This window comes from Physella acuta, unplaced genomic scaffold (genome assembly GCF_028476545.2).
Source record: "Physella acuta isolate Inbredline_101_S28 unplaced genomic scaffold, ASM2847654v3 ptg001051l, whole genome shotgun sequence".
Lineage (NCBI taxonomy): Eukaryota > Metazoa > Mollusca > Gastropoda > Physidae > Physella > Physella acuta.
The window spans coordinates 312,013-338,683 of record NW_026732568.1 but is presented as its reverse complement, the minus strand read 5'-3'; the positions used below and the strand labels follow the sequence as shown (position 1 = coordinate 338,683).

General features: G+C 35.6%; 2 protein-coding genes across 14 annotated transcripts in view; one reads left to right on the top strand and one right to left on the bottom strand.

The window, feature by feature from the left end:
- Positions 1-2,401, bottom strand: part of LOC131955046 (cytosolic carboxypeptidase 6) — a 65,697-nt gene extending 63,296 nt beyond the window's left edge. The window contains exons 1-3 of the mRNA XM_059318994.1: positions 2,336-2,401; positions 624-749; positions 187-311 (exon numbers count right to left, since the gene is read on the bottom strand). Of these exons, the coding sequence (XP_059174977.1) occupies positions 187-311; positions 624-749; positions 2,336-2,360 (276 nt within the window). The 5' untranslated portion in view covers positions 2,361-2,401. The remainder of the gene's footprint in view (positions 1-186; positions 312-623; positions 750-2,335) is intronic.
- Positions 2,402-11,408: 9,007 nt separating this feature from the next.
- LOC131955038 (ELAV-like protein 1) lies at positions 11,409-25,539 on the top strand. 13 transcript variants are annotated; one of them, XM_059318982.1, is made up of 8 exons: positions 11,409-11,427; positions 16,765-16,934; positions 17,552-17,771; positions 20,025-20,048; positions 20,318-20,442; positions 21,453-21,606; positions 23,655-23,901; positions 24,289-25,539. In XM_059318982.1, exons 2-8 carry the CDS (start codon positions 16,884-16,886, stop codon positions 24,674-24,676), a joined length of 1,209 nt encoding a protein of 402 aa, XP_059174965.1. In that variant the 5' UTR covers positions 11,409-11,427; positions 16,765-16,883; the 3' UTR covers positions 24,677-25,539. The 13 variants fall into 13 exon arrangements, with proteins under 13 accessions (XP_059174965.1, XP_059174966.1, XP_059174964.1 ...); XM_059318981.1 differs by lacking the exon at positions 11,409-11,427 and adding an exon at positions 11,455-11,548; XM_059318974.1 differs by lacking the exons at positions 11,409-11,427; positions 21,453-21,606 and adding exons at positions 16,464-16,591; positions 22,164-22,317 and having other exon boundaries at positions 20,339-20,442.
- Positions 25,540-26,671: the final 1,132 nt, after the last annotated feature.

Below are 26,671 nucleotides of genomic sequence, written 5' to 3'. Positions count from 1 at the left end.
TTATATACATGTGTACAAATGAACTATTTAAAGTAGGTACACCTTAAAAATAATTGTTTCTAATGACAAACTGTATTGTAAAAGCCAGACACTACATTTATGACTGAAAATTAATTTTTACAGCCTGACTATAAAATGACTATGCTGCATACTTTAAGAAATGGTTGTACATCTTTTTGTCATTACCTGATCTGACTTGACATTTTCCACAGTGAAATTAAACCAAACACGAAATCTAGGGTTGCATGTGTCCGGTCGTATAAACAAGTCATATTCTGTCTCTGTGATGTAATCAACACGACCCAGGTTTCCTGGAAGCAAAAAGAAATCACATTTTTTAAAAGAGCATTTTGATTTCTTAATAATTTAATTTCATTCTTAGACAGGTTGCATAGCAATACACTTTCTGTATATGAGCCATTAAAAAAAAATTGTGTTTAAAGAGTGCTTTAAATAATCATGAATTATTTCCAAAAAAAATAATAAAATGTTTTTATTAATTCATTTAGATGTGATGTAAGTACATTTTAACTGTCTTTAATTATCTAAAACCTTATAGTTTTCTAAATTTATCCTAATATTTTTAACACTTTTAATAGAAACTTATAAATGACTAAACCTACCACTTTCAAAACATGCATCAAATATGAGATGACCTCTCCTTGGTTTCCCTGAGTAGTTAGGTGGCACTACTGCAAATTTGTTTACATTTCCAACCACTGGCTCTTCTGTGCTGTCTGTATCACTACCTAACAAGATGCATAGTTAACTAATTATAGAGTCGTATTCTGCAAATTGCTCACTACAAAGCAATTACCTTTTCAGTTTAGCAAAAATAATTTTAATGGATAAGAGAACAAATTTCAAAGTGCTTATAAAGAATACCAATGTGTGTACATGTATCTATTCTATACTATAGACAAAATAGCCATTGCTCATTTAAAAATGTTTCAACACATGATTCTTTTACAATGTTATCATCACACAATGTTAGATGTTGACATTAGATATTAAGTAAGGTAATTTTGTTGATATATATTCTTGTGTGAGGAGCACAGTAGTTGAGTAACTGAAAACAAAACTGATTACTATTTGCTTGAGGAATTCAGTAGCAAGTAGTGGTTCAGCAAAATGCTATATACTTGAAATGAAATGCAAGATTAGGCTTAAGGTTAGGGTACAAGTTGGTCTAGAGTCTGGTATCTTTTGTGAGTAAAAATTAATGTCCTAAAACCCTATTTAAGTAGTAGTTCTGTTGTAACTCGAGGTGATGGTGGATTGAGGGAAGCTAATCTAAACTTTGTAACAGCGCACCTATTTTTACAAAAATTTTACATTGTTGTATCTTCACATGGAACTTCCATTTTTTACCCTCTAACCAAGGATAATTGAAATGGTTTGTTTTTTTAAATTTGAAAGTGCTCGATTTATCTATTTTATTTAATTAGTTTACATTGCTGGTAAGCAACATGAAGCTAACTATGAAACATACAGCAGCATCACAATGAGCCAGCAATATAAAATTATATGATTTATTACACATTTTTACAATGCTGATAAATAAAATGTGATGTTTGAAATTTTAAATTTCACTTCAAATTTTAAATAGTAATAAATAAAGAATAGTAAAAAGGATGAAATTTATTATATTGTGATTAAAATGACTGAAGCATGATGTAATGGTGCAGGGTGTTAAGGATGACTTGACTAGGGAGTTATATTAAGCTTAAATCCCTTAAAATGGCTTATTAATGTGTAAAAATCCTTCAGTATTAATTTGTGAATCATAGTCATATATATCATAGTGTTGTTGTTGCCTGGAATTATAATTCTATTAGTATTTAGGCATATAAAAGAATAAAAGACCCTCAAATGTCAGTTACAGCCTTCACAAGAAAATGGGCATGAATCTCTACTAGATTTAGTAATAGTAATACAGATTCTAGTCTTTAAATTTCATAAAACCAAAGCAAGTAAGTGTAAGCAAGGCATGATCCAAGTACAAGTAATTATACCCCTCAGTTCAGTTGTGATTATTTTACAATGCTTTCGTTAAAACTGGTGACAATGGACTCGTCAGTTAGATTTAAACAAGAAGAGTAAAAAAAAACAACAACTTTGAAAGTTGAAAGTAGGGGAAGTTTTAGTTTAAGAATCAGATTGAAAATGAAGAAAGAAAAGAATTAGGCCTAAGCTTTGAAATAAGTTCGAGTACCATACATCTATATAGGTATATTTATGCATGGAAAATAAGAAATGTTTTTTAGTTTATTAATTGTTTAGCATCAAAATGCTTTGTTCTTGAGATCTTGTTGCATTTCAACTTTCAGGATACCTGAATCGCCCTGTTTGTCCGCCATCTTGATACAGCGACGCTTTTACTTCACTACGGAATAAAAACAAAAATGGTGGGTACTGATTGGTTCTTTTTTACGACAACAAGTGTTCAGGAACTGAAGAATTGTTTCGAATTGTAAAACATTAATTAAATGATAATTGACTATCTTGTCTGCTTACTTCTATGAGGTAAACGTGTAGAGTAATGCAATATAGTCTTAATTTTTATTTATTTATTCGTAATTTCACAAAGTTCTTCTATTTAGAATTACTGTAGGCCTATTCATATTCGGTAGCACTAGCTTACAATAGTTACATGTGTTGTTTTTTGGTTTTTACTTTCTCGTATATACGAAGTATAGAGAAAGTATTGATACGGAAAAACATAATTTTGCAATCTTGTCCGTATGTCTCTCTGTGTGTGTGTGTGTGTCTGTGTGTGTCTGTGTGTAAACACAATTACTCGAGTACCGTTACAGCTATGTTGATGAAAAATTTCATATATAAGTATTTTATCAAAATCGTAGATCAGTATTAACTTTTGAGCGATTTCCGATAACCGGAAGTGGTACTTTTCCTACTTTGAATTTTTCAAAAGTCTATAATTTGAGTACTATTTCAGATAAATAAATGAAATTTCACATGTAAGTAAAAGATCTAATTCTCTACCTTCTGTCAAATTTTGAGTAATTTCCGTTGACCAGAAGTACTAATTTACGCTATTTCCGATTTCTCAAAAAACGCACGTAAATTTTTAAAGTACTAATAATATCCCGCACTATTATGCACATTTTATTAGGCGTTCACATTAGTGTGCAATTCTTTTTTTTTACGAGATTCCATTCCATTATAAAAAGTTTAAGTAATTAAAAATGGATTACACATATTGTCTATGTCCTGAGTTGCAATCCCTCGTAGTTTTATATTAGAAAATCTGAGAAAGTTTAGGGGAGATCACCACGGTTTATTTTGTAATAGATCTAGTACTAACACTAACATGTAAAAACAGTTTCCCTGGGACTTTCAGGACACATCCGATACCGAAGGCCCAGACCCCGCGAAGGGATAACATGGATAAAAAGTTCGAGTCGACCTCTCAACTACAACCTAGACAGGTTTTATATCACCCTAATTTTTTTTCGATACATCTTATGAACATTATGTTCCCTCTAATCTGCGCGGTTGCGCGGCCGCGCGGTAGTTTTGAACCAGTCATTTTGTAAATTATGTATATCCTTATATAAGACTTTTAGAACAGCGCGTACACAAAATACAAGTTGTACACTAGCCTTTTCCCCTTAGAGGGAATGTTGCTTATGATGCTTCATTCAGTCTGAGACGATGTGAGCGGGAAAAAGTCACAGGAAAAATATTACAGAAAACAAGCAAATATGCATGTTTTGTTAGTAACATATTTATAAACTGTAAAAGTTACTAAACGCGTTATGATTTTTAATAATAATCCGTCCTTGATCTTCATAATAAGTAAACATACTAAAACATAATTTACACATCAGACTCAAATTTCGCTACATATTTACCCGATAGAAAAATTAAAAGAGAAATTTAGGCACATCATGGTGCTTTGCGTATGTTTTTGCCTTTAGTCCTTTCTTCTCTCGGCCTTGTCAATCCATATGGACTGATGACGATTGCGTGTCGGCTTTTTGTCTAGATTCTAGATCCTATGAAGTAAAGTTCCCTTTTCAAACCTGACGGTCTATAGGGCAAGTGAAGTAGAGTTCACTTGTTTCTGTGACCTCGGCATATGAAGAGATAGTGTGGTCAGCACTATGCCCAGCCGCCTTACTTTCCTAACGTGAGTTATGTACCCATCAGCGTTGGGTAGACTCAGGGACGGTCTACTGACTTGAACCCGGATTCGAACTCGAGACTACAGCTAGACCACTCCGTCCCCTTGATCCTATGCTTTGTTATGTAATGAGAGTTATAAATGTGGGCGACGAAGGTGGTTGAACTATTGTTTCGATTAGTTGAGGACCACAAATCATATTCAGTGTTTCTTTCAGCATATTAACTGTCTTCTTCCCATTTCACACTGACTCAAAACTTGTATTTAAAAAAAACACATTCTACTTAATTATATTCTATATCGGAAATTTAAAAAAAAATTACATAATTCAGACTAAATATCTTTACGTGTGTTATAAATATTACTATACAAATATATCCTAAGCACATTACATTGAATTAATCGTATACTGATTTGCACTTTCTGAAAACATACACGTATTAACAAACTCGATTCAAATAAACATGTAAGACTTTTTTTCCCTGTGACTTTATTTTCTGTGACGACACCCCATAGATACTTAAAAACATGATAACCGTTTCGGAACAAACTTCGAAACAGAGTTTCTTCCAGGCATCTCTTCGGGGCGGCGAAGCCCCCCCCCCCCCCCGAAAAATTTTTACCGCCCCCCCCCCCCCCCCCCCGAACGAAATGAAATTTATATAATTTATATAGAAAATATATACTTTTAACAGTGTCCGCCCCTCCGAAGAAAGTTTACCGCCCCCCCCCCCCCGAAGATTTCAAGTGCCCCCCCCCCCCCGGAGAAAAAAGTCTGGAAGAAACACTGCTTCAAAACAGAATCAATGCTGACCAAAGTGGATATTTCTCTCTATATATATAAACGTAGACAATGTTCCAGCAGAAAAGTCTAAGTTTCCAGAAGATGCAGATGGTTGTTCTAATTCTAATGGAAATATGAATGGCAAATGTAGGCAAAGTTAACTAACCCTATGAAGAAAACTGTAGACTGTAGATCATACTCTACGACCTCTGTGGAGGCTGGACATCAGTGACCCTCACATCAGCCTGTAATTTTTTTTTTTTTTAAAAGTCGTCTTCAACATCACATAAAACTCCATAGAGTAGCTAATGTCATCCCCCCGACACAGGAAAGTTTAGTGGAAAGTTTTGGAAAAGTCGTTAAATAAATCGAAACTTACCGTTTTATTCGGACTATTTTGAAAGGAGGTTGCTTGCTAAAACGATATTTTAGAATTCAACACAATTGTGTCCCCGAAATTGCTACTATTTTTTTGTTGACATAAACTTCAAAATTGATATAGCCTACATGTTATATCAAGAATTATTTTAAAACAAAATTAATTAATTAAAATAATTAAATTAAAACGAAAATTCGCATGTTTTCGTCATAGGGGCATCTTCCGAATATCTCATACAATGAAAAGGAAACTGTAAAAAGTATGCATCTAAATTTAACAAGGTGACCCGTACCGTAATGCGAGGCGTTGTTAAAACAAAAGTTCTATCTTCATTCAAGTGTTTTATTTACAATGGAGTAAGCCTCACATTTAATATTTAGGGCCTTCTAATTAAGTTATTAACCGAATAGCCTGTAGGAAAACAGATAGAAAGAAAAAGTACAACAGGATTCCTACACCGAGAGCAACATCGCAGGCAAACTTCACGGTGGTCAGAGTTGCTTCCAGGCATCTCTTCACCGCCCCCCCCCCTCCTCCCCGAACGAAATGAAATTATATAATTTATATAGAAAATATATACTTTTAAGAGTGTCCGCCCCATCCCCCGAAGAAAGTCTACCCCCCCCCCCCGAAAATTTCAAGTGCCCCCCCCCCCCCCCCCGGAGAAAAAAGTCTGGAAGCAGTGTTTCTTCCAGACTTTTTTCTCCGGGGGAGGGGCTTTTGAAATTTTCGGGGAGGGGGGGGGCGGTCAACATTTTTCGAGGGTGGGGGGAGGCTGGGGCGGACACTAGTAAAAGTGTATGTTTACTATATAAAATCCATTTCGTTCGGGGGGGGGGGGGGGCGGTAGACATACATTCTTCGGGATGGGGCGGAACCCCCCCCCCCCCCGAAGAGATGCCTGGAAGAAACTCTGTCTGGAAGAAACACTGACGGTGGTCTCCAGAATTGCAAGCTCATCATACAATTTGTCTTTGAGGGAGTGTTTTGGCCAGTTTTGAGGTCAGTGTAGACCGCGTCTGTTGGTACAAGGTACAGTCCTGTAAGAGTTGTTCGGTTTTTTCTGGGGCCTCATCACAATGGCAGGGGTCAGCGTGGTCGAGTCGGTAAAGCTCATGGTTGCTAAACCGAAAAGTCTCGAGTTCGAACCCTTGGGCAGATGAGGCTCGTTAGCTGGGGACAGCCACTCTTCTAGGAGAGACAACTCCAAAAATAAAAACAAACTGCTGCCTTGTAGCTGTTCTTGGTTGGACAAAGGCTATGGAAGGAAATCCAAAAAGAAAAGCAGGCTGAAATCGGAGTCAATAATCAGTTGACACGTAAATCTTAATTGTGTTGGAAAGGGGTTGGCGTGGTCGAGTAGGTAAAGGCTCATAGTTGCTAAACCAAAGTCTCTAGTTCGATCCCTTCCAACACTAAAAATTAAGAACGAAGAAGAAGAAGATCACAATGGCAGATGAGACCAACTTAGAATTTTTCTAAACAAAGGTTCATCCAGATGTCTTGACATCCTTCTGTTTACTCCTTGTGGAGCATATCTTCCATTTTGTCCGGCCCCCGGATGTTGATTTTGCAATCTCCCTGCTGTCTTCAGTTCTTCAACAAAATTCCGCCTCCAGGTTTGTCTTGAGCACCCTCTCTTTTGCCTTACCTGGGGGTTCTACTCAAGCACCTGACGTGTCACAATTTGGTGAGCCTTTCGCAGAATGTGTCCCACCCAGCGCCACATCCTTCTTATTTGCACCCTCATAGGCTTCTATCTTCCCATCTCCATAGGTCTATATTAGGGCACTTTGTCCTGCAACCTCAAGTTCAGAATAATATGTCTGAGTTCATCCAATTGTGACTTGCTCTAAGTCTGAGATTCATACATTGCTCCATGCGTGTTCGTTTGGAACAGGCTTCGTCTTTTCTATAATACGTGAGAACTTTAGTAAGCTGGTCCGCAATCTTTTGTTAGATTTTAATTGTTCTAGACCAGTTCCTAAAGATAAAATTTTATGGAAACTACCTGGAATGACCAAATGAAGTAATATTTCATGCAAACCAATGACCCGTGAATCACTCGACATCATCTCTTCCCTTTCGTGCTCATGAAAAAAAAATGTGGCAGATGAAGTAGAGTTTGGCTGTTTTAATGACCTCGGTATACAAGGAGATAATGTGGTCAGCACGTTGCCCTGCCAACCCGTAAGTCTCGAGTTCAAATCCTGAGTCCACCAAGCTCTTATGGGTATTTAACTCACGTTAGGGTAAGTAAAGGCGGCTGGCCATAGTACTGACCACACTATCTCTTCATATGCCGTGGTCACAGAAACAAGTGAACTCTACTTCACTTGTCTCATAGTACCAGACCGTCAGGTTTGAAAGGGAACTTTAAGAGATGGGTGGACGCAAAATGTTCTACAGAACGGAGACCAGGATCCGAACTCGAGATTTTCGGGGCAGCAGTCACAAGCTCTACCATTCCTCTTGATTCAACTGTACCGCAGAAAACACTTTGATTTTGATCTACCTGTTTTAATAGCCTTTTAAAAAGTCGAGTTGCATACATACATGCATAAAAACGTAGCCATATATTATATCAGCAGCACTACGCCACATACAACCACTCTCTCACTATGTCCATTTATACCATATTCCACCTCCTCTTCACAAACGAACTCTAAACCACCCTCTTCTAAACATACCACATTACTACTAAGTTAAGTAACCTCTAATGTTAAAATAATTTCTACTTAGTATTTCGTTGTTTTCCAATTAATAGAATGTTGAATTAGTTGAAACATTAATTTTAGAAATAATTATGTTGAAGTTGAAAGAGATTCCTCTCTATTACTATTACACGATTAAGTATTACGTGTCGACGGCTTATGGGCAGTATATGCCGTTGATTCCGATTTCAGCCGGCTTTTCTTTTTGTCCAATCCAGAACAATCATCTGCCCGGGGGTTCGAGCACGATCACGCCGACCCCTAATATAATAAGTAATATCAATCACAATATTACATTATTCATTAAACATATTTTTTAAATGCACGTGACACGTTATTTTTTGGACCTGATTAAACGTCTTTTTTTAAAAACTGTGCCATTTTCAGGGTTCCGGTTCTCTTGGCTTTTATAAAAAGGAGCCCCTACCCAAAAAAAATTGCTGGGAAACTGTGCTTTAGTTTAATACGTAAACATTTATCATATCATCACACTACTATTCCATTCATACAGGACGTTTTCTAAATAAGATACTCATTTAAATTTATATCATATTCTTCTTTTTATTGTCATTCTATATTGTTTTCAAATAATATAATTTTTAATATGATCCTTATGATACTTTCAAAAACATATTTTGTGTGCCTTCTAAACCAAAATCCTGCTTACGCCTTTGATGCCTTGTAACATTATATCGCGTTGGCTGAACCAAAGTGCCCGATTTTCGTGTAATATAGTGTGTGCTAATCCCTTAAGAAAAATAATAGATAAAAACTAAAAAGGTCAGTTTTATTCTTATACTTATTGTTTTGATATAGTTTGATTTTGCTTCAAAGTAAATCTACGTTAAAAAAAAGAATTTTGAGAAAACGAATAAAACTCTTTTCTTCCTCAAGTTCTTACAGCAGCAATTTATTATAAACAAATTATGTATAGTGGACATGTCTCATGCATGCTTTGAATTGCACAAAATGGGTCTATGTTACTCTCTATCACAATATAGAAAAAAATGAGGCTGTCAAACTGCGCACTGAAAGACAGCAGTGTGGTGTATAACAGAAGGAATGATCTAGAGATAAAATCCAAGAGACACTCGACTGATGATAGGTCTACGGTAAGGGGCTAACACAAGGTTGACTAAAACTCATAGTCCAGCAAGTCTTTGATGAAGCTCCGAGGCCAGATTGCGCTCTGTTTATCCACATCTTCTCAAGAAATGTGGTGTCAGATACAAAGAGAGGCGTCACTAAGTCGAATGAGACATGCCAGTTTTCTTTAAAAACTGATAAAAGAAACCACCCTTAAGTTTTTGAGATGAAACATTGCCGCTTATAAACGGTGACCAGAAAGATGCGCAACAGAAAAAAGCGCAACGGAAAAAAGCGCAAAAAAATAAAATAATTGCGCAACGGAAAAAAGGGCAAACAGAAAAAGCGTAAACAGAAAAAATCGCACACAGAAAAAAGCGCGAAACAGAAAAAAGTGCACACGAAAAAACAACAGTGAAAGATCTTCTAGATGGCAGGGTGTATAGCCCATATATCAACAACATTGAAAGATCTTCTAGATGGCAGGGTCTCTATAACCCATTTATGAACAACATTAAAAGATCTAGATGAATGGGTCTATTGCCCATTTATCAACAAAGTGAAAGATCTTCTAGAGGGCAGGGTCTATAGCCCATTTATCAACAACAGTGAAAGCTGTTCAAGATGACAGGGTCTATAGCCTATTTATCAATGATCAGCTACCATCAAGACCAAGCAATGCTTGATCTGTAGCTATAAAACAAAACAATTTTGATGGTACTCCAATGCCCTATATTTATATGCATTCCATGAAGAGAAAAGTGTTTAAAAAATAAACCTAGAGATACAACAACAAGAAAAAAACAACATATTGCTTTGGTAATTTCCAGTAGCCTATCTTTTATTAAGAATTAAATACAATATTAGTATTAGACTGTTACTGTTAAGCATATTTTTATTTTTTCATAATTACTTTATCTATAACTAAGACCTCTCGCTGAAGTGTTATACTTTAAATTTACAATTGCAAAAAGCGGGAGTGATCTCTTAGTCTTATTCATGCAATAGAAGAAATATAATATAATATAATATAATATAATATAATATAATATAATATAATATAATATAATATAATATAATATAATATAATATAATATAATATAATATAATATAATATAATATAATATAATATAATATAATATAATATAATATAATATAATATAATATAATATAATACCACTTCCAGTTAACGAAAATCGATCAAAAATTAAAAGATTCCTGCGCATAATACGTTATAGTTATAAATAGAATTATGGTACACAAGTCGTTGGCTATTTAGAAACCGGAAGTAAAGTAAGTACCAATGCCGGAAACCCATCAAAAGTTGATATAGAACTACACATTTGATGTAGATCTAGAAAATCTAGATCTAATACTTATATATGAAATTTGGTCAACATTACTGAAATGGTACTCAACTTATTGTTTTCACATACAGAGAGACCAACACAAACAGACATACAGACACAATAGCAAAGCTAAATTTTTCCAACTCATGGAGGTGTAAAACGTGATTTGTCATAATTTCACTTTTTTTTTTTGCACGATTTACAAAACTTCCTCTACAGGCCTAGAATCTACTATGTAGATCTAGATCTATACGAGAAAGTAAAAAAAAGTGCACACATTGCATTAAAAAAAAAACAGGAACATAGGCATATGGCCTATAGATTTACTTTTTAAAGTTTTTTTAATAGTGAGATCTTTCTACACTACACCTATGGACTTTAGCTAATTTTAATTAAGAATGGTTAAAGTAATCTGCATTGTCGATTATAGTTTGGTAACACAAATTAGAATATAAGAGACGGCCTCTAAAATAATAGAGCGTTTGAAGAAAAATAAACACAAACAATATAACAACAAAACAACGGCCTATCGGTTGTAAGCCTATTCGTATGAGTCGTTTGTGCGATTCATTCAGTTAAGTTAAAATAATATGTTAGCGGATTTTACTTTCATAACCAATAGAATTAACCGTCATTTATTCCATTTGAATGTTGAAAGAGACATTTTTAAAATAATATAAAATAATTAATATACAACAATTATCAAAATTATACCAAATATTTTTCTTTTTCAAAAATATTATAAATACAAGTAATAAACACCTCCCAGAGCTTTGTCTAGACGAATGACGTCACATTTGGATGGGCTCATTCGATCTTTAGTTTTAAAAATATATTACTCAATACTAGTGACAATTTTACTTTAAATTGTGTAAACAATAATTTTAACGATTACACATTAAGTATCGAGTACTGCCATCCACATTTGGCAGTCTGAAAGTGAAAACTTGGATTGAATCATAAATGTTAGTAAATCAGATTGTGCGTTTTAATTTGGATATTCTAAATCTATTAATAATTTTCGATATATATATTAAGATACTACGGTCCTCTGATTAGTACTAACATTCATCGATGGACTGGACGGTAGGTTGTTTAATTAATTTAATTATTTAATAATAAATATCTCCAGTTAAACTTCAGCAACAGTAGTCTACTAGTCTACTAACAGGTGGCGTTGACTTCCGTGTGTAGTCTAGCTTATGTCTAGACTACCGCTCTGACAAGAACTTCAGTGCTATACTATACTTAGAATCTACGTAGATTCTAGATCAATATATCTACTAGCTAGATCTAGATCTATTCTAGATATAATCTAGATTCTAGTTTTGTATAGTATAATATAAAATGAAGTGGATTTGCCCCCACTAAAAACTACTGGAGTCTACTCGAATGGCCAATGAATTATGAAAAAAAACAGCACTTTAATTTTGCTGTAGTATCTAGACTAGATTCTACTTTCTCAGAACAAATGAAATTGAAATGAAGAAAAAAATGGCCGTCACGAGATTCAATTTTTAGGACTAGATTTCTAGATCTAGATCGTTTATATTCAAGTAAATACTAGCGATTTTGGCGTTTTTGCTTGAGGTCAAAAGCCGCGAATGCATAGTAATGAAGTATGGCATTGCCGCATTTCGTACGAAACTCAAAACCAAGTTCGTTACCAAAATCATAGTCGGCAAGTTTTAAGTTGTAGGTCACTCGTAACATGGCCCCAACTACAACTAGATCTAGACTATTATAGGTTTTTACACAAACAATTTCTTCATGAACGAACCCACGAAAGTTAAGTTAAATTAAACTTTAGTTTAGTTAAAGGTGGGGTGGGGGGGGGGGGGGTTAACTGTGTGTACGGCAGCATACCAATCAAGATAACCTACTGGTATACGAATTGAGCCCCAAACGAATGGTCAGTTGTAGAATCCTCTGCTGGTTTTTTTTAACCGACGTCAGTAAAAAAAAAATAGATCAATACAGAATTTCAGTAACCCATTAAGGCTAGCCGTTAACCGCTGTTAGCTAACATTTTGACATGAATTTGTTATATTGCATTTGATGTTATTTTATTGTAGTATTTTAGTATTTTCTTTAATTTATTCTTGAACTTGAACAATTTATAACTTTAATCAACTTTTCTGTTTATTTAGAATGGTTAATGTAACTGGGGGGGGGGGGGGAGTGGATGCTTCAGGAGAGAGTCAGAGAAAGAGAGAGAGAGCATTAGTATTAGTAGAAAAGTAAAGTGGCGCCTTTTAAAAAAATATTTGAATTGTAGGTCTATTCTATTAACTTAACACAAGCTGCAACAAAGTCACGTACAATCTTATAGCTTTGTTTGTTATGGTCTGGTCGTTTGCTTGGGTGTTCTAGTTCTAGCATGTCCTTCAAGACTCCGCTCTATCAGTTTTTCATTGAATGCAGGTGGAAACAAATCTTCATAATGTGAAAATATCCTGTACGTTTTATTAGTAGAAGGCTTAGAAAGTCTTGATAAGAAAGTTTCCCATTTGAACCTTTCGCTTTTTGAAGAAACTGTTAAACTACTGGCTATCATCGTATCTTTAGGATGTTAGTTACTTATTTAAAAATAAAAATATCTCTGAATTATAAGTATAGGCAATATAAAGTCAGGAAAACTGACTCGCTTTGGTTATGACCACAACTTCCCCACCCCCCCCCGTTAGCTAGCTTGTCTAAATACAAGCGTAGAGTGGTCAGCATGGTTTGTAAAGTTACCCCAGCCTCAAAATCGTAGGCTCACACGAATTCGGTTTGTCTGCTCTCTTCATAATCCAGTCAAACGTGGAAAGGGTGAGGAATGGACCCTAAAAGAGACCTTTTCGTGTTTATTTTTCATCAGCGGAATGTAGTTTGTGAACATCGGTGATTCTGATGGACTTACCATCGTAAGAGTTGACTGTTGTTGGGTGTAGCGACGTTGGGGAATCGTTTAAAGCGTCCAGTTTACTAATGAAAAAAATCTTATTTTATCTTTATGTTTTTGCAAAATAGTAGATTGTATCTATAAGTTGACCTTCCACATACTCATACATAAATACTGTGGCAAGTGCATCTGTCATATTCTATCATTAAAAAATTACCAGTTGGGCTCACGTTCCAGAAATTTTGAAAACTATAAAAAAACAAATCTGTCTAATATATCATTACTGCTCTTGGATTTAAAAAAAATGTCAACTTTTCCTTGAGAAAGTACTAAAGGATATTGGATGTCGCAATTCGTACATTTATTGTATCTTTCACGTCCACTGACACCGAAAGATTCCTCAAATGAGAAAGAATATTGATAAAGTTTTTTTTTTACTATCATAACAATGCAAGAAAAGCCACTTTTTTTTTAGTAAGAGATACTTTTGGTAGCATATAACCCTCAGCATTTTGTGATACAACTTATTTTTATCACTTTTTAAAGCCTTAAGATCATTCCCTCCCAGGCCAAACAGCCTACTTTGGTAGCTTAGAATAAGTGCCAGATTCGCTCACACTGAAAGCATGAGCGTTCTACGAGTGCTTTGAAGCACATCGCAGTGGGCTGGTCTTCTGTTACACAGGAGCATTAGTGTCGACGGTTCCTAGCAAAAATTCATCTTATGAGACGGTCCCTTATTGAGGGGTCCATTCTGTTAGATGGTGATGTGTGGTGAAGTATGACTTCAAGCGTCCCGATTTCTTACTGAAACTAGAAAACATGTAAAACCTGAGGGGGGGGGGGGGGATGGGTGGTGGTGGAGGGAACCAAACGCCTGAAAGTTCAGTTTGCGTATTTTTCGGCGATAGGTTAATGTTACCTCCCTAATGTTCCCGTTCCTTCAGGGAACCCAGCCACCAACAATTGTCTTACTAGTTAAGGTGTTTTAGTATTTGCAGATAGTCTTAAAGACTGATAGCTTAAGACAATACGGTGGACTACACGTCACCCACCAAACGGAGCCCCTAAAATCAATTTTGGTTTCTAAGACCACCCCTAACCCGACGCACTACTTATGTAGGCCGCTGGCTCCGAGTCAAATCTTGCTCGTGCAGCCAAATGATCATTGGCACATTGAATGGTCTGCCTACTTTTCAGATACAGAATTGGGAGTGACTATGCTGGAATAATAAAGGGGAAAAAAACGCTAGGATTATTAGCAGTCAAATGCCTATTTTGAGGTTCTAACAACAGTAATAGGGGCGGCGTTGTCTAGCGGTAGAGAGCTAAACTGCAAAACAGAAAGGCTCGAGTTCGAAACAGATGAACTCTACTTCATCTGTGTGCATTTACACATAAAGTATGTTGTTGTTCTGATCGCAGTACATAATAACAAATAATTATATGGTGGGTCTACGACTAATTACCGAAAGACACTTATTCGGGTAAACGTTTATTTGGACGTTTGTCACATTCGGGCAAACGTCCATTGGGCTAAACGGCCTCTCGGGCCAACGGCATTCGGCAATTGTCTTTCAGGAAAACGTCCGGCTCTCATCTTTAACGACATAACTGCCCTCCTTTGCTTTATGTCGTTATATCTTACAAATTAAGTTACATGTTATATGCCTAATTAAAACATTTCTCTTAGTTTGTCTTTAGTTGTTTTTTAATTATCCCTTTCAAACACTAAAAATTGCTTTCGACCCAATCTCTCCCCCCCCCCCCACCCCCCAAAACCCAACCACACTATGCCGTACTATACAAATGAGTTTGGCGGCTGTAACAGATGGGGGAAAAGTTGAGAGCTTTTGTGATTCGAAATAGCTCTGGGGTGATATCACGTTGCTGGTGTTTTCGGTGTGTTGAGATTGTAACACCTTGTAGCTTCTGTTTCCGTCCACAATATGGGGCCAGTTGGGAAAATGTTTGCTTTTGTTTGTTCCGTCAAAACTCGAATTGGTGTAGATTTTGTGGGAGTTGACAGTAATATATGGGGCTTAGCTTTGAAACATATCATACATACTTAGCCAAACATTTCTTCCTTCCTTTTCTCTTTAAAAAAAAATGAAGTTCTAACAACACTACTGGATTGTAAATTTTGGAACACCTCTAAGATTTGAACATATATTGTTTTAGTAACGAGTGTATCGTTTGTAATTTAAATACCTCCTCTATACTTTGTATAACAGAAAGTAAAAAATGCATCATTTCCCAAGCATAAACCTGTAACGTATGAGCCCACTTCACCAAGCAAAAAAAAAAAAAGACAATTATTTTTAGACAAATTTTTAACACCTTAAAACAATGCTCGCATAATAACTTGGCTCACCAGCCAACATTTGGTGTGTGTGTGTGAGAGAGAGAGAGAGAGAGAGAGAGAGAGAGAGAGAGAGTGTGTGTGTGTGTGTGTGTGAAAAAGTGCATAAACTCAATTTCCTCAATCTTTCTATGAGAACATTTTTTTTAATCTCACAAAAAAGCTTCTAAGGAGAAAACACCAACACCAATATTGGGATTATAGGTTAACTCACTGTGTTCAATAATACTATTACCGTGCTACCATGTTAATGCATACGGTACCTCACCCTCATTTGTATATATAAAAGCATATATATATATATATATATATATATATATATATATATATATATATATATATATATATATATATATATATATATATATATATATATATATATATATATATATACATGCTTATATACAAACGCATTTTGTATTGGAAAAATATCGCATTTATCGAGAAAATATCACATAAAAAGTATGCCGACGTATATTTTATGAAAATTATTTCTTTAGAAAAGCTAAAAAAAAATAGTGGAAGGGGGGTGTTTTGAGAGAAATACACAATTATAAAAAATCGTAACAAACAAATAGAAATAATAGAGGAGAAAAAGCGAATTTCCCCCACCCCGCAAGAGAGGCGAGGGCTCGGGATTGGCCCGCCACTAGCGCCAGATGCTGACTCCACGGGCCGTTATTGACAGCCATTCTGCTTGCATCTGATTGGTTGTTGAGAACGTAGGATTAGTTTACGGGCGCTCTGGCCTAATGCTATTTATGCTGAGGTCATGCAGTAAGGCGATCCATTCAATAAGCGTGAGCAGAACTGGCTTGCGTCCCGACTTCGCGTGCTGCCAGACGGAATAAAACATTGGTGTTCCATTGAAAGAAAAAAAGTTTGGATTTTTACTTACTTCTCGAGCCTTCGGTTTTAGTTTATCTGTGTTTTGTTGTTTGGATTTACTAAAGAAAATAAGAAATTTATCTAAATGCAGGTATGTACTCACGAATATGAGAAGATGGCTTCATTGTTTCATATAGTTCTATTTGTATCCCTTTTATGCTTCAGTGGTGATAACTGCTTCTACTTCTTCTAACTGTGGTAACTTGCTATTGAAACCGTGTGATATAGTGGCAGTACAGAACAAAGGACTACCATACTTCACAATTCCCTCCAGCTGCAGTGGTATGGCCCAAACCTGCAGTCAAAATAGCTATCCGTTGTGTGCACCAGTCATGGTAAGTTAGGGTCAAGCCACTTTTTGCTCACCTTAAACTTCTCTGCTGGTTTTCCTGCTGCTAAAAACGATCTTTAAAAAGTTCTGCTTCTGTAACTGGGCCACTGAGGTTTCCTTTTTTTTTTAGTTGACCCCTGCCGTTGTGTTGGTCGGTTCGTGATCCCAACTTACCTGTGTTGAGCTGCTCACTCTCCGCTACTGTTTATTTTGCTTGGTGTCTGTCGGTGCTCCTGGTCAATATTTATTTCGTACCCTCGTATTTTACTTCTGTCTAGCTTCAACATACTTGCTTGGTTTACCTCGTCTAGTCATTCATTATCATTTATTTTCTAATACAACATTCATTTGTTTACATTTGTCATGCTTAAATTTTTTAATAAAATAAAATTATAGGGCTTACGTGGAATTATATTTTTAAACAGATTAACAATAATTAACCTCTTCTATAGTCTGCTAAAATAAAATTAACTTTTTATTCTGATTATCGTTAAAATATAAACTAATTATTAATTCTAATACGCAGTTAAATGATAACTGGATTTTAAAAAAAAATTACTTCTTTAGTAGCGTCGCGAGGGTAAATGGAACACTTGACATACGTGGTCCGTCTTGTTTCAGATCACTCTTGGAGACCATGCTATTATGGACCAGTCCTCTCAAGTCGGTATCACACAGAACGGGGGCACCACCTCCCCCTCTCACTCAGACGATGGCGTCAGTAAAACAAATCTCATCGTCAACTACCTACCACAAACTATGTCACAGGACGAAATCCGCTCCTTGTTTTCCAGTATCGGCGAGCTAGAAAGCTGCAAACTCATTCGTGATAAGCCAACCGGTATGTATATAAGACTTGCTACCCTTTTAAAACACTTCTGGGTCTCATTGACTGCCACCTCATACAGGGCGTGTACTGCCGTGCTCGATTTGCCGTATGACTCATTACCGTTTTAGTATAAAAAAAACGTGGTTATATTATAACCACAGTGGAAAGTTATATATAAGAAAGGGTTGCAGCATACCCCCAACCCAGGGCGAAATTAATTTATTTTCTCGAAATCCTTATTGACCATCGGCTGAAGCTTCGTCAAGTATTGCGACATTGATTTTTCCTCTCAGTGTTCAGCCTTTGAACATAATGGTTCATTTCACCTAGCCAGATGTTACCAGATGTGTTTCGTGTATTTAAATACAGCTAATGCTTTGCTATGGATAGGGAGGAGGGGAGGGGGGTTAAATATACTACCTATGTTCTCATAATTATTGGTTCTATGTCCGATCTTGTAAATAGGGTGGGGGAGGGTGGTGAGATTGGGAAAGATTAAAAGAACGGGGGTCGAATATCTCATTTTTAATTTACGCGTGCTAGTAAAGAAATAATACTGCGCCGTAACAAAGGCCTGGCCGGCTGTAGGTGAGCAGTTGAGCGTTAAGGAATCATCTTTGTCAGATGTGTGTCGTTCATTTTGGGGGGAGGGGGGGGCTTTAGATTAAAGGACAGGCAGCGGGGTGAAGTGGGGTGGGCACGCGAGGGCCCTATGCACCGGTGGCGCGTGTCATAGCGCGTGCGGACATTGTTCCCATTTAAAAGAGGGGCGAGGGGGGGGGGGGGGGAGAGAGAAAAAAAAAGCCGCCGGTTTAGTAACGAGCCAGCTGACACAAGACTTGACGTACAGCGGCAGCTGGTAACACGGTATTCAACTACACACATGCCTGGGTGGATGAAATATTTGTCAATGTCGCTACTACACCATTGGCCAACACGTAGGCATGGCCTGATATCATCACTTATTTAATGGGGGGAGGGAGGGGGGTGGACTCGATACATTGTTAATTAGGGGAGTGGTCGAAATTCATTTTAAAACCACCTCCCACGCTATTTTTCTTTGTCATCCCCCTAGCATTGGGTTCCTTTGTGAAATTTCCTGTTGAAATTATCGGCCACGTTTCTAATTTCTTCATTGTTTGGTAGGCAACTCCCCCCACCCCCTTTATGTCCGAGAAACCTTTAATTTTAGATTAATTAAATCCGATGTAATCCGATTATAGCCTTATAAGCTTACCACGGAGTCTATGGCAGTCAATGGAGCCTTGATAGGCTACATGCTTTTATTTTATATTTATATTTTTAAGTAGATTTTTTTAAATCAGAAATTATAAATGCTAGTTAAGTTATTATCTATTTACATAACTGGTAATTAAATAGAGCTTGATTTTAGACACTTGAATGTATTGAAGTTAATGACTGAAATTAAGTAGTTTATAAAACAGACTTCCATTTTTTAAGTTCAGCTTCTTAAAGTTAATACTTTAAATAACCAGTTCATAGAAACTTCACAATTGATGAGGCCTACCTAATTTCCCACTGAACAATTATGACACTTCACTAAAAAGGAGAAAGTGACACTAATTAATTAAAATATAAATAAGAATACATTCAAAGTTCAAAAACTCTTTTTTTCCCCCCAATAGCATTTGCTTCTAATTAGTTTATTTTCTTCACAAAGTCTGTTTCATAAGATTATTTACTTAGTGGGGGAAGGTGGGGGTAATGATATAATTAGTAATTGGCTAGGATGATTCTAAAAGATAATTACTGTTGTTATATCGGGTCTGGTGAGAAGCAGCTCTATGGGAGGGCAAATGACAGTCTTTTACCAATCAATAAAACACTTAGCCTGTTCAAACATGTCACAGTCATTACAGCACTCAGTGTGGGCTTGGTGCAAATGGAAGGGATTTTTTTTTTTCAAATGAGATAAAAAATTCACTTTAAAAATAAAAATAAAATGCATTGAAACCCTAAATATTAAAATTATATTTTGTAAACAGTAGGTTGTATGAATTGCTAAACTGTTGAATTTCAATAAATGAATACAGTTATTTCAAGAAATCAATACATTATAAGATTTTAAAAAATAAAAATGTTTATGATAATTTTTTTACTAATGCTTAAGTATTGGATAATAATATTGGATAATAATATTTAATAATAGATGCTTTAAAGATGTATACTTTACAATAAAGAATTAATTAAATAAACACATGCACTGACATATATGTAGATCTCTTTTTTTTTTTACCACACTAGCTTTACCAGTATTGGAAGCAATAGGTATGTTAAAAAATTCAATAATTTATCTAAACATTAATTCTAGGCCTATCTCAGTTGTACAGCAGCAAAAAAAAAAAAAATTATATTATTCTTTAAAAAAAATGGAAGTCTTGTTTATAGACAAGTATTTTTTGTTTATCATTAGAGTTAAAGTTTAATGCTGTTAATATTTAGTATTAGGCTGTTGTTGTGAGAGAGTGTGTGAATGAGAGCGTGTTGCACTTTAGTGCACCTCCAAATTTTTTGACAACCCATGTGAACTGATACAGACCCTCTGACTCCCTCCCCAGGGCAAAGCCTGGGATATGGGTTTGTCAACTACAAAAGACCAGAGGACGCGGAAAAAGCCATAAACACATTGAACGGCCTTCGGCTGCAGAACAAAACAATTAAGGTAAGAGACGATTTATTATTTTTTACTGTTTTTATTTTAATTTGGCCCTTTATTATAATTTCTTTATCAAATTTTAATTTTAAAGTTCTGTACACCCCACAACCTTGATACATTTTATTGTTTGGGTATTTGGATTTTATTGTTTATATTTTATTTAAAAAGTTAATTTGTTTGGATTTATGATTATTATTGTAATATTGCTAACAATCTTTTGATATGAGTGTACTGTATAAATATGTTTTTAGAACTAGCCATTAATTATATAGTCACATTGTTGTTTCTCAGCCCCTCAAAGTTGTTTCAGGTATCTAGTAGAAAAGTGGTTCACAAATTAGACACACATTAGGAACCTGATTAAATGAGTAATTAGATGAAAAACAAAGCAGCAAGTCTCCAAGTCCAAAAATGTCCTTGATGAGGAGTGATGGATGTCTTTCTCTCTTTAATTTTATTTGATTATTTTTATGTTTTTTTTTCAATATGTTTATTAAATTTTATTTGCTACTTATTTTCCTTCTCTTCATTTCAGGGTTTATTCGTGATTATACTTTGGTTGCTATCTCTTGAAAGTCTCAATTTTTCTATTCTTTCATTTATTTACTCACCAGTAGCCTTGGCAGCGAGGTGTGTCAATGACTATGATCTGTTTCAATTTTCTTTTCTCTCTTTATATTTTCCTGTGTGTTTTGTGAAAGAAAACTTCATTTCAAAACAGGTGGCACCTAGTCTAGTCATAAGATCACGGGAAGATTTTCAAAGTACCAACAGAAATGCTTGTATGTTTTACAGCATAAACCAAAGTTCAGAGCATGTAACGCCAGAGTTACTTATCACAAGAACGCAGGAAAAAAGAGTAGGAACAATGACTGAGTCCATTCTCAAGATGTCATGGTACATTCAGCAGCTGACAAAAACTATATGGTGCCATCCGTTTTTGTTTTATTAATTTGCGTTTTGGTCCCCTGAGTTTGTTTTGTTTTGCATTTTTAAAAGTCTCTGTTGATTTTCAGGTATCTCTTGCACGCCCAAGCTCTGAGAGTATTAAAGGAGCTAACTTATATATTAGTGGCTTGCCTAAATCTATGACACAGTTGGACTTGGAGGCACTGTTCTCTCAGATTGGAAATATCATAACATCAAGAATACTTTATGACCAAACCACAGGTACTACATCCATTATAGAAGCACAGTCAACCACGCTGTGGTGCATCAATGTTATGTTCCTCGGATAGTTGCTATGGAAAATTCTAAATTCCCACTCTTTCAATGAGGCAAATGGTGTGGGCCTGAGAAGCAAGCTTGCGTGATGTTTCCCTCCTTTACTGTAGCGCAGTTTGGTCACTGTTCATGCCCTCGAAACTGTATTTAGAAATGTAGATCCACTGTAAAAAGTGCATGCCAATTAACATACATAAGCATCCAAGGATTTCTTGATTTTAAATCCCTGTCTGGTAATCTTTCCATGTTCTGTTTGGTTCTGTCTTATTTGTTTCATCATTTTCTAATTTTCCTCTTTGTTTTTTTACACCATTGATTTCCATGTTTGGAACGTTATGTTCATGCAGGCTTCCTTTGACTAACTCCCCTTTCATTTGGCTGATTGATGTTGCCGGTAGCTAAAAATTCTGAGGAAGACATCTGGTGCATCATTGCCCAAGGAGGCAAAGCTATCCCCCACCCACACAGAGGGAATAAACATGAACTTTAACTAATTTTTCTAGGTATCATATGCAAGGCCCAGTAGTGAAACTATAAAAGGTGCTAACTTGTATGTAAGTGGGCTGCCAAAGTCTATGGCCCAGCAGGATTTGGAGAAGTTGTTCTCTCACTGCGGGAAGATAATAACGTCGCGAATTCTTTATGATACAAACACAGGTCAGGTGTTCTTCAGCGTCTACTTGTTTCCGTTACATAGTTTCTTTATTTCAATTTTCATTTCTATTCTTGATTTATTCATTTATTTTGCATGATGGTCCATATTTCTAGTTGTTCGAGCTCTTTTTGTTTTGTTTGAATATTACCTTTGTTTTCCTCTATATGCTTTATTTTTCACTATACTTGTTCCACTTTATTTTGTTTTCATTTGTACAAAAAAAGAATCATTGGCTAGAAGATTCTAAACTTTGATAAGAAAAGAAGATCTGAAACCTGTGAGGTAGAAAGCAGCTAGTTGTTTCTTCCCATGTGTTGATCTCACTTGAAGTGATACAGTATATTTACCTATATGAACCTGCATGTCATAGTTCTGTCACTGAATTGTCGACAGTTTCTCAGCAAGTCTCACCTCTTATCTAATCACCTGTTATAATGTTACTAACAGCTTAGGTACATTTTACTAAGTGCACTAATGTTGTTTGTTTTGTACTAAAGCACTCACTCTTGTTTTCAAAGCAAAAATCAGTTGTTAGCTGATTATATTTTCTTCCTATAATAACTAACAATAATGCATTGAGACTATAGAAGGGTATAGTCTGTAATATAAAAATGACTTCTGTTAAGACTTTGGCAAAAAATGTAGAGCTTTATGAGTGTAAAGAGAATTGTGATGTTTCTTGCATTTATTCAACTTAAGCTTTGATATTGTCAGTTGGTGTTGTGGACCAATAAGATTTTGTTTAACTATTTCTTCAAACTTATTAGTTTGAAACTGTGTCTTTTGTTTTTTTGTTTGTTTCTTTTTTTCCTTTCATTTATTGGAGTTATTGAAAGCAAAAACCTGTGGCATTTTCATTATGTACAAAAAGGATACTTATTGGGCCTTGTGTTGATACCTGGATTTTATACCGATACACATATGACTAATATGCCTTCTACTTACCTGTAGTTATCTTATTCCTTCTGTTAATGCATTCTCTTGATAAAATATACCTTATATTTTAATCTTAATTGCTTTGTACATGATGGAAATGCATGAGAATGCAATTTTGCACATTTCTTCAATTTATTAATTTATATCTTTACATCTGTATATACATAATCTTTAGATAGCATTCGTGATGTTTTAAGAAGTGTTAGTTTTAGATGGAAGCTTGAATTAAGGATTTGTTTTTAAACAGTAGGTCTACATTTAAATGTCCTACACTATATATGTAAAAATATTTTATTAGTGAGACTTAAAAACTTAAATTTTTTAATCTAGTAGAGATGTGTCGTGTACGTCACTTCTTTCTTTTTACCTATCATCACTGACTTAACAAAACAAACTTTTACAGGCTTATCCAAAGGTGTTGGCTTCATACGTTTTGATCAGCGATGTGAAGCTGAACGTGCCATTCAGAAGCTAAACAACCACATTCCTGAGGGATGCCTTGATCCCATTACGGTCAAATTTGCTAACTCTCCCAGCTCCAATAAAAATCTTGCTGGCATGGCGCCATTAGCCCTGGCTACCTATTTATCTCCGACCCATCGCAGATTCTTTGGGCCAATACATCATGCCACAGCCTCAAGCCGATTCAGGTGAGTTCAGTATTAAACTTTTACAACAGTTAAGCATATTTTTTTAGCGTAAAGGTTGGTAAATGAAGTACCTGTCTGATCTGGCAGTCCATATGACAGTTCATGTGGAGTTTGTTTCATTGACTTTTATATACCCAAACTGTGTAGTCAGCCTCCTTTACTTTCTCCAACTGGAGTCAGATACCCATCATAATTGGGCAGTCTCAGAGTTGTCCACAGATTTATTCTAGGGAGCCAAACTTTTTTATTTGTGCTCTACCACTTGACCACACTGTCTCATCATAGTAAAGACAACATGCTAATAACATTTTTATTTTAATTTCATTCATATTATTTGAAAATCTTATCATGGTAAAAATAAGATTTCTCATCTTGCCCTGAATTCAGGTATTCCCCTTTGGAGTCAGGACTGCTGCAGAACACTATTTTACCCACAACACTCACCACGGCAGCTTCAGCAGCAGCGGCAGCAGCAGCAGCAACAAACAGCAACTCATCAACCACAGCCCTCAACGCCACTGGCTGGTGCATCTTTGTTTATAACCTCGCCCCCGACACTGAGGACAGTGTCCTGTGGCAGCTCTTTGGACCCTTTGGAGCTGTCCAGAGCGTCAAAGTCATTAGGGATTTTACCACCCAGAAGTGTAAAGGATTTGGTTTCGTCACGATGACCAACTATGAAGAAGCTTTGATCGCAATACAGAATTTGAATGGATTTACCTTAGGCAACAGAGTTCTACAAGTGTCATTTAAAGCAAACGGACGAAAACCATGAACTGTATGTTAAACTAATTGATGACATTCTGCTTTTTCGGCAATACCTAGATCTTGAAACATAAAACCTACCTACCATACAATACAAGTACTAGTAAACGCAAGATACAATTTTGCACAAAATCTAATGGCTGTAATACCAATCTATTTATGATAAACCATGCTCTAATGATCCATTGCTCAGGACAAGAAAACATACCAGTGATATCTAAATTGTCTTTAATTTTTTTCTGGAACTCTGTTCTCATTATTCCATCTTCAGTGACATTAGAAAACACAAAACACAATCTTTCCAGTGAATTCCTTTCACGTTTTTAATAAGCCGTGGAGGAATCCTATTTTTAGAACTTGGGTGATATTTTCTCACAGTTCCTTGGGCTGACTGTAAATTTGTAAAATTTATCAAATTGTAAGGACATAATTTTAAAACTAATTTATAATCTTAGTCGTATTTTAACACTTGTTTTTTCTTTTAAATCTTAGTTTTAAAGCAGCATCTACAAGATTTTTGTGCATAATCAATATTCTTTTAATTGATTGTTTAATCTGTATAATTTGAGTTGGAATTTAATTTTAATGGTTGATTTTGATATTTTAACGTTTTCCATGTAAAGAAGTGGAAATCGGTAATTGCATAATACTATATGTTATGTATGGATGTATGTGAATCTCTGTGCTTCAGGTGCACGTAGAAGCTCAATCTCAATGTTCATTATGAACTTTTAGTTTATCATTTTATGCTTTTGTTTCTCTGTTGTTGGTTTTTTGATTTCTTTTATTCTTTCTCTCTCACTTTCTGTCTGTCTCTCTGAACAATGATTTTGTTCTATGGTTTTTCATTTATTAAACATTTTTTTATGTTAATCTCCTGAGTTGTGTTTTTGTTGTGGCATGAATCTCATGTTTTTTTTTTATGTTTACATTTGATTTACACGTGTGTTGTAACAAGCCAAGCTGTGCATTTAACTTCATCCACAGAGGTCTAGCATGACTTAGCTGGTGACTTGTCACAACATAACTTTTTTTTTTTTACAATTTTCAAACCATTTACTATTTATGTGTTTAATTTCCTTTGTGTTTGCTATTGTCATAGTGACTAATGTTCTAGAAATAACACTTTGTTGTGTTTACTGAAAGAAATCTAAAAGTAAAAAAAAAAAAATATCTGGTTGCATCCTTAGCTTCAAACAAAAAAAAAACCATTCTGTTGCATGAGTTTTGATCATAACCAAGGTACACCTTGTATCATGAAATAACCGGTTGAAATCATATTTGTTGTATAGTTTGTGAGGAATTGCTGAATTCAATGAGCAAATAATAGAGATCTTCCAATGACACGATTTGCTGATGACTTTTTGATGTTGTTGATTCGTTTATCTCTTTCTTTTCCAAGTTTATGTGTATCAGTGGTCACAATCAACTCAGCTCCAATGTTGCTACGTGTCTTCATTCATCTACTGCCCACATCAGTATCATAGTGTTACAATGCTAGGGAGGAACAACGTACGGTTGTCCTGCATATCGTATTAGTCTTCATCTCTATTCCAACAAAATGGATGTTTTTTATTTTAAAAAAAGGGCAATTATACACAATTTTAAAGTCTTAAAAAAATTGCTGGATCTGCCCGGAAATATTTTTTTTTGTGGAAGGGCAGCTTCTTTTTTGTTTTCTTTGTCATTGCGGATTGTGATCATCTTCTCAGTGTTTTCACTGTGCTGTGAGTGTCGAGGTCGCGAGTGCGTGAGCAAGGTTTTCGCCAGCAGACGCGTAGGGTCTGCTGGGAGTTGTTTGGTGTGAGATGAAGCGGGAACAATTCTACCAGCAGTAGGGGTATCGCCTCGTTCGTACCCTGTACCTTTTGTGTACAGCGTACGGCTGATGTACACTACTGCTTCTATTTAGCAAGCTTTTTTTTTCTCCTCTCTATTGTATATGATATCTTAGAGATAACCTGGCTTTTGTTGTGGAGATTTTATTGCTCCCACGTTATAAGTA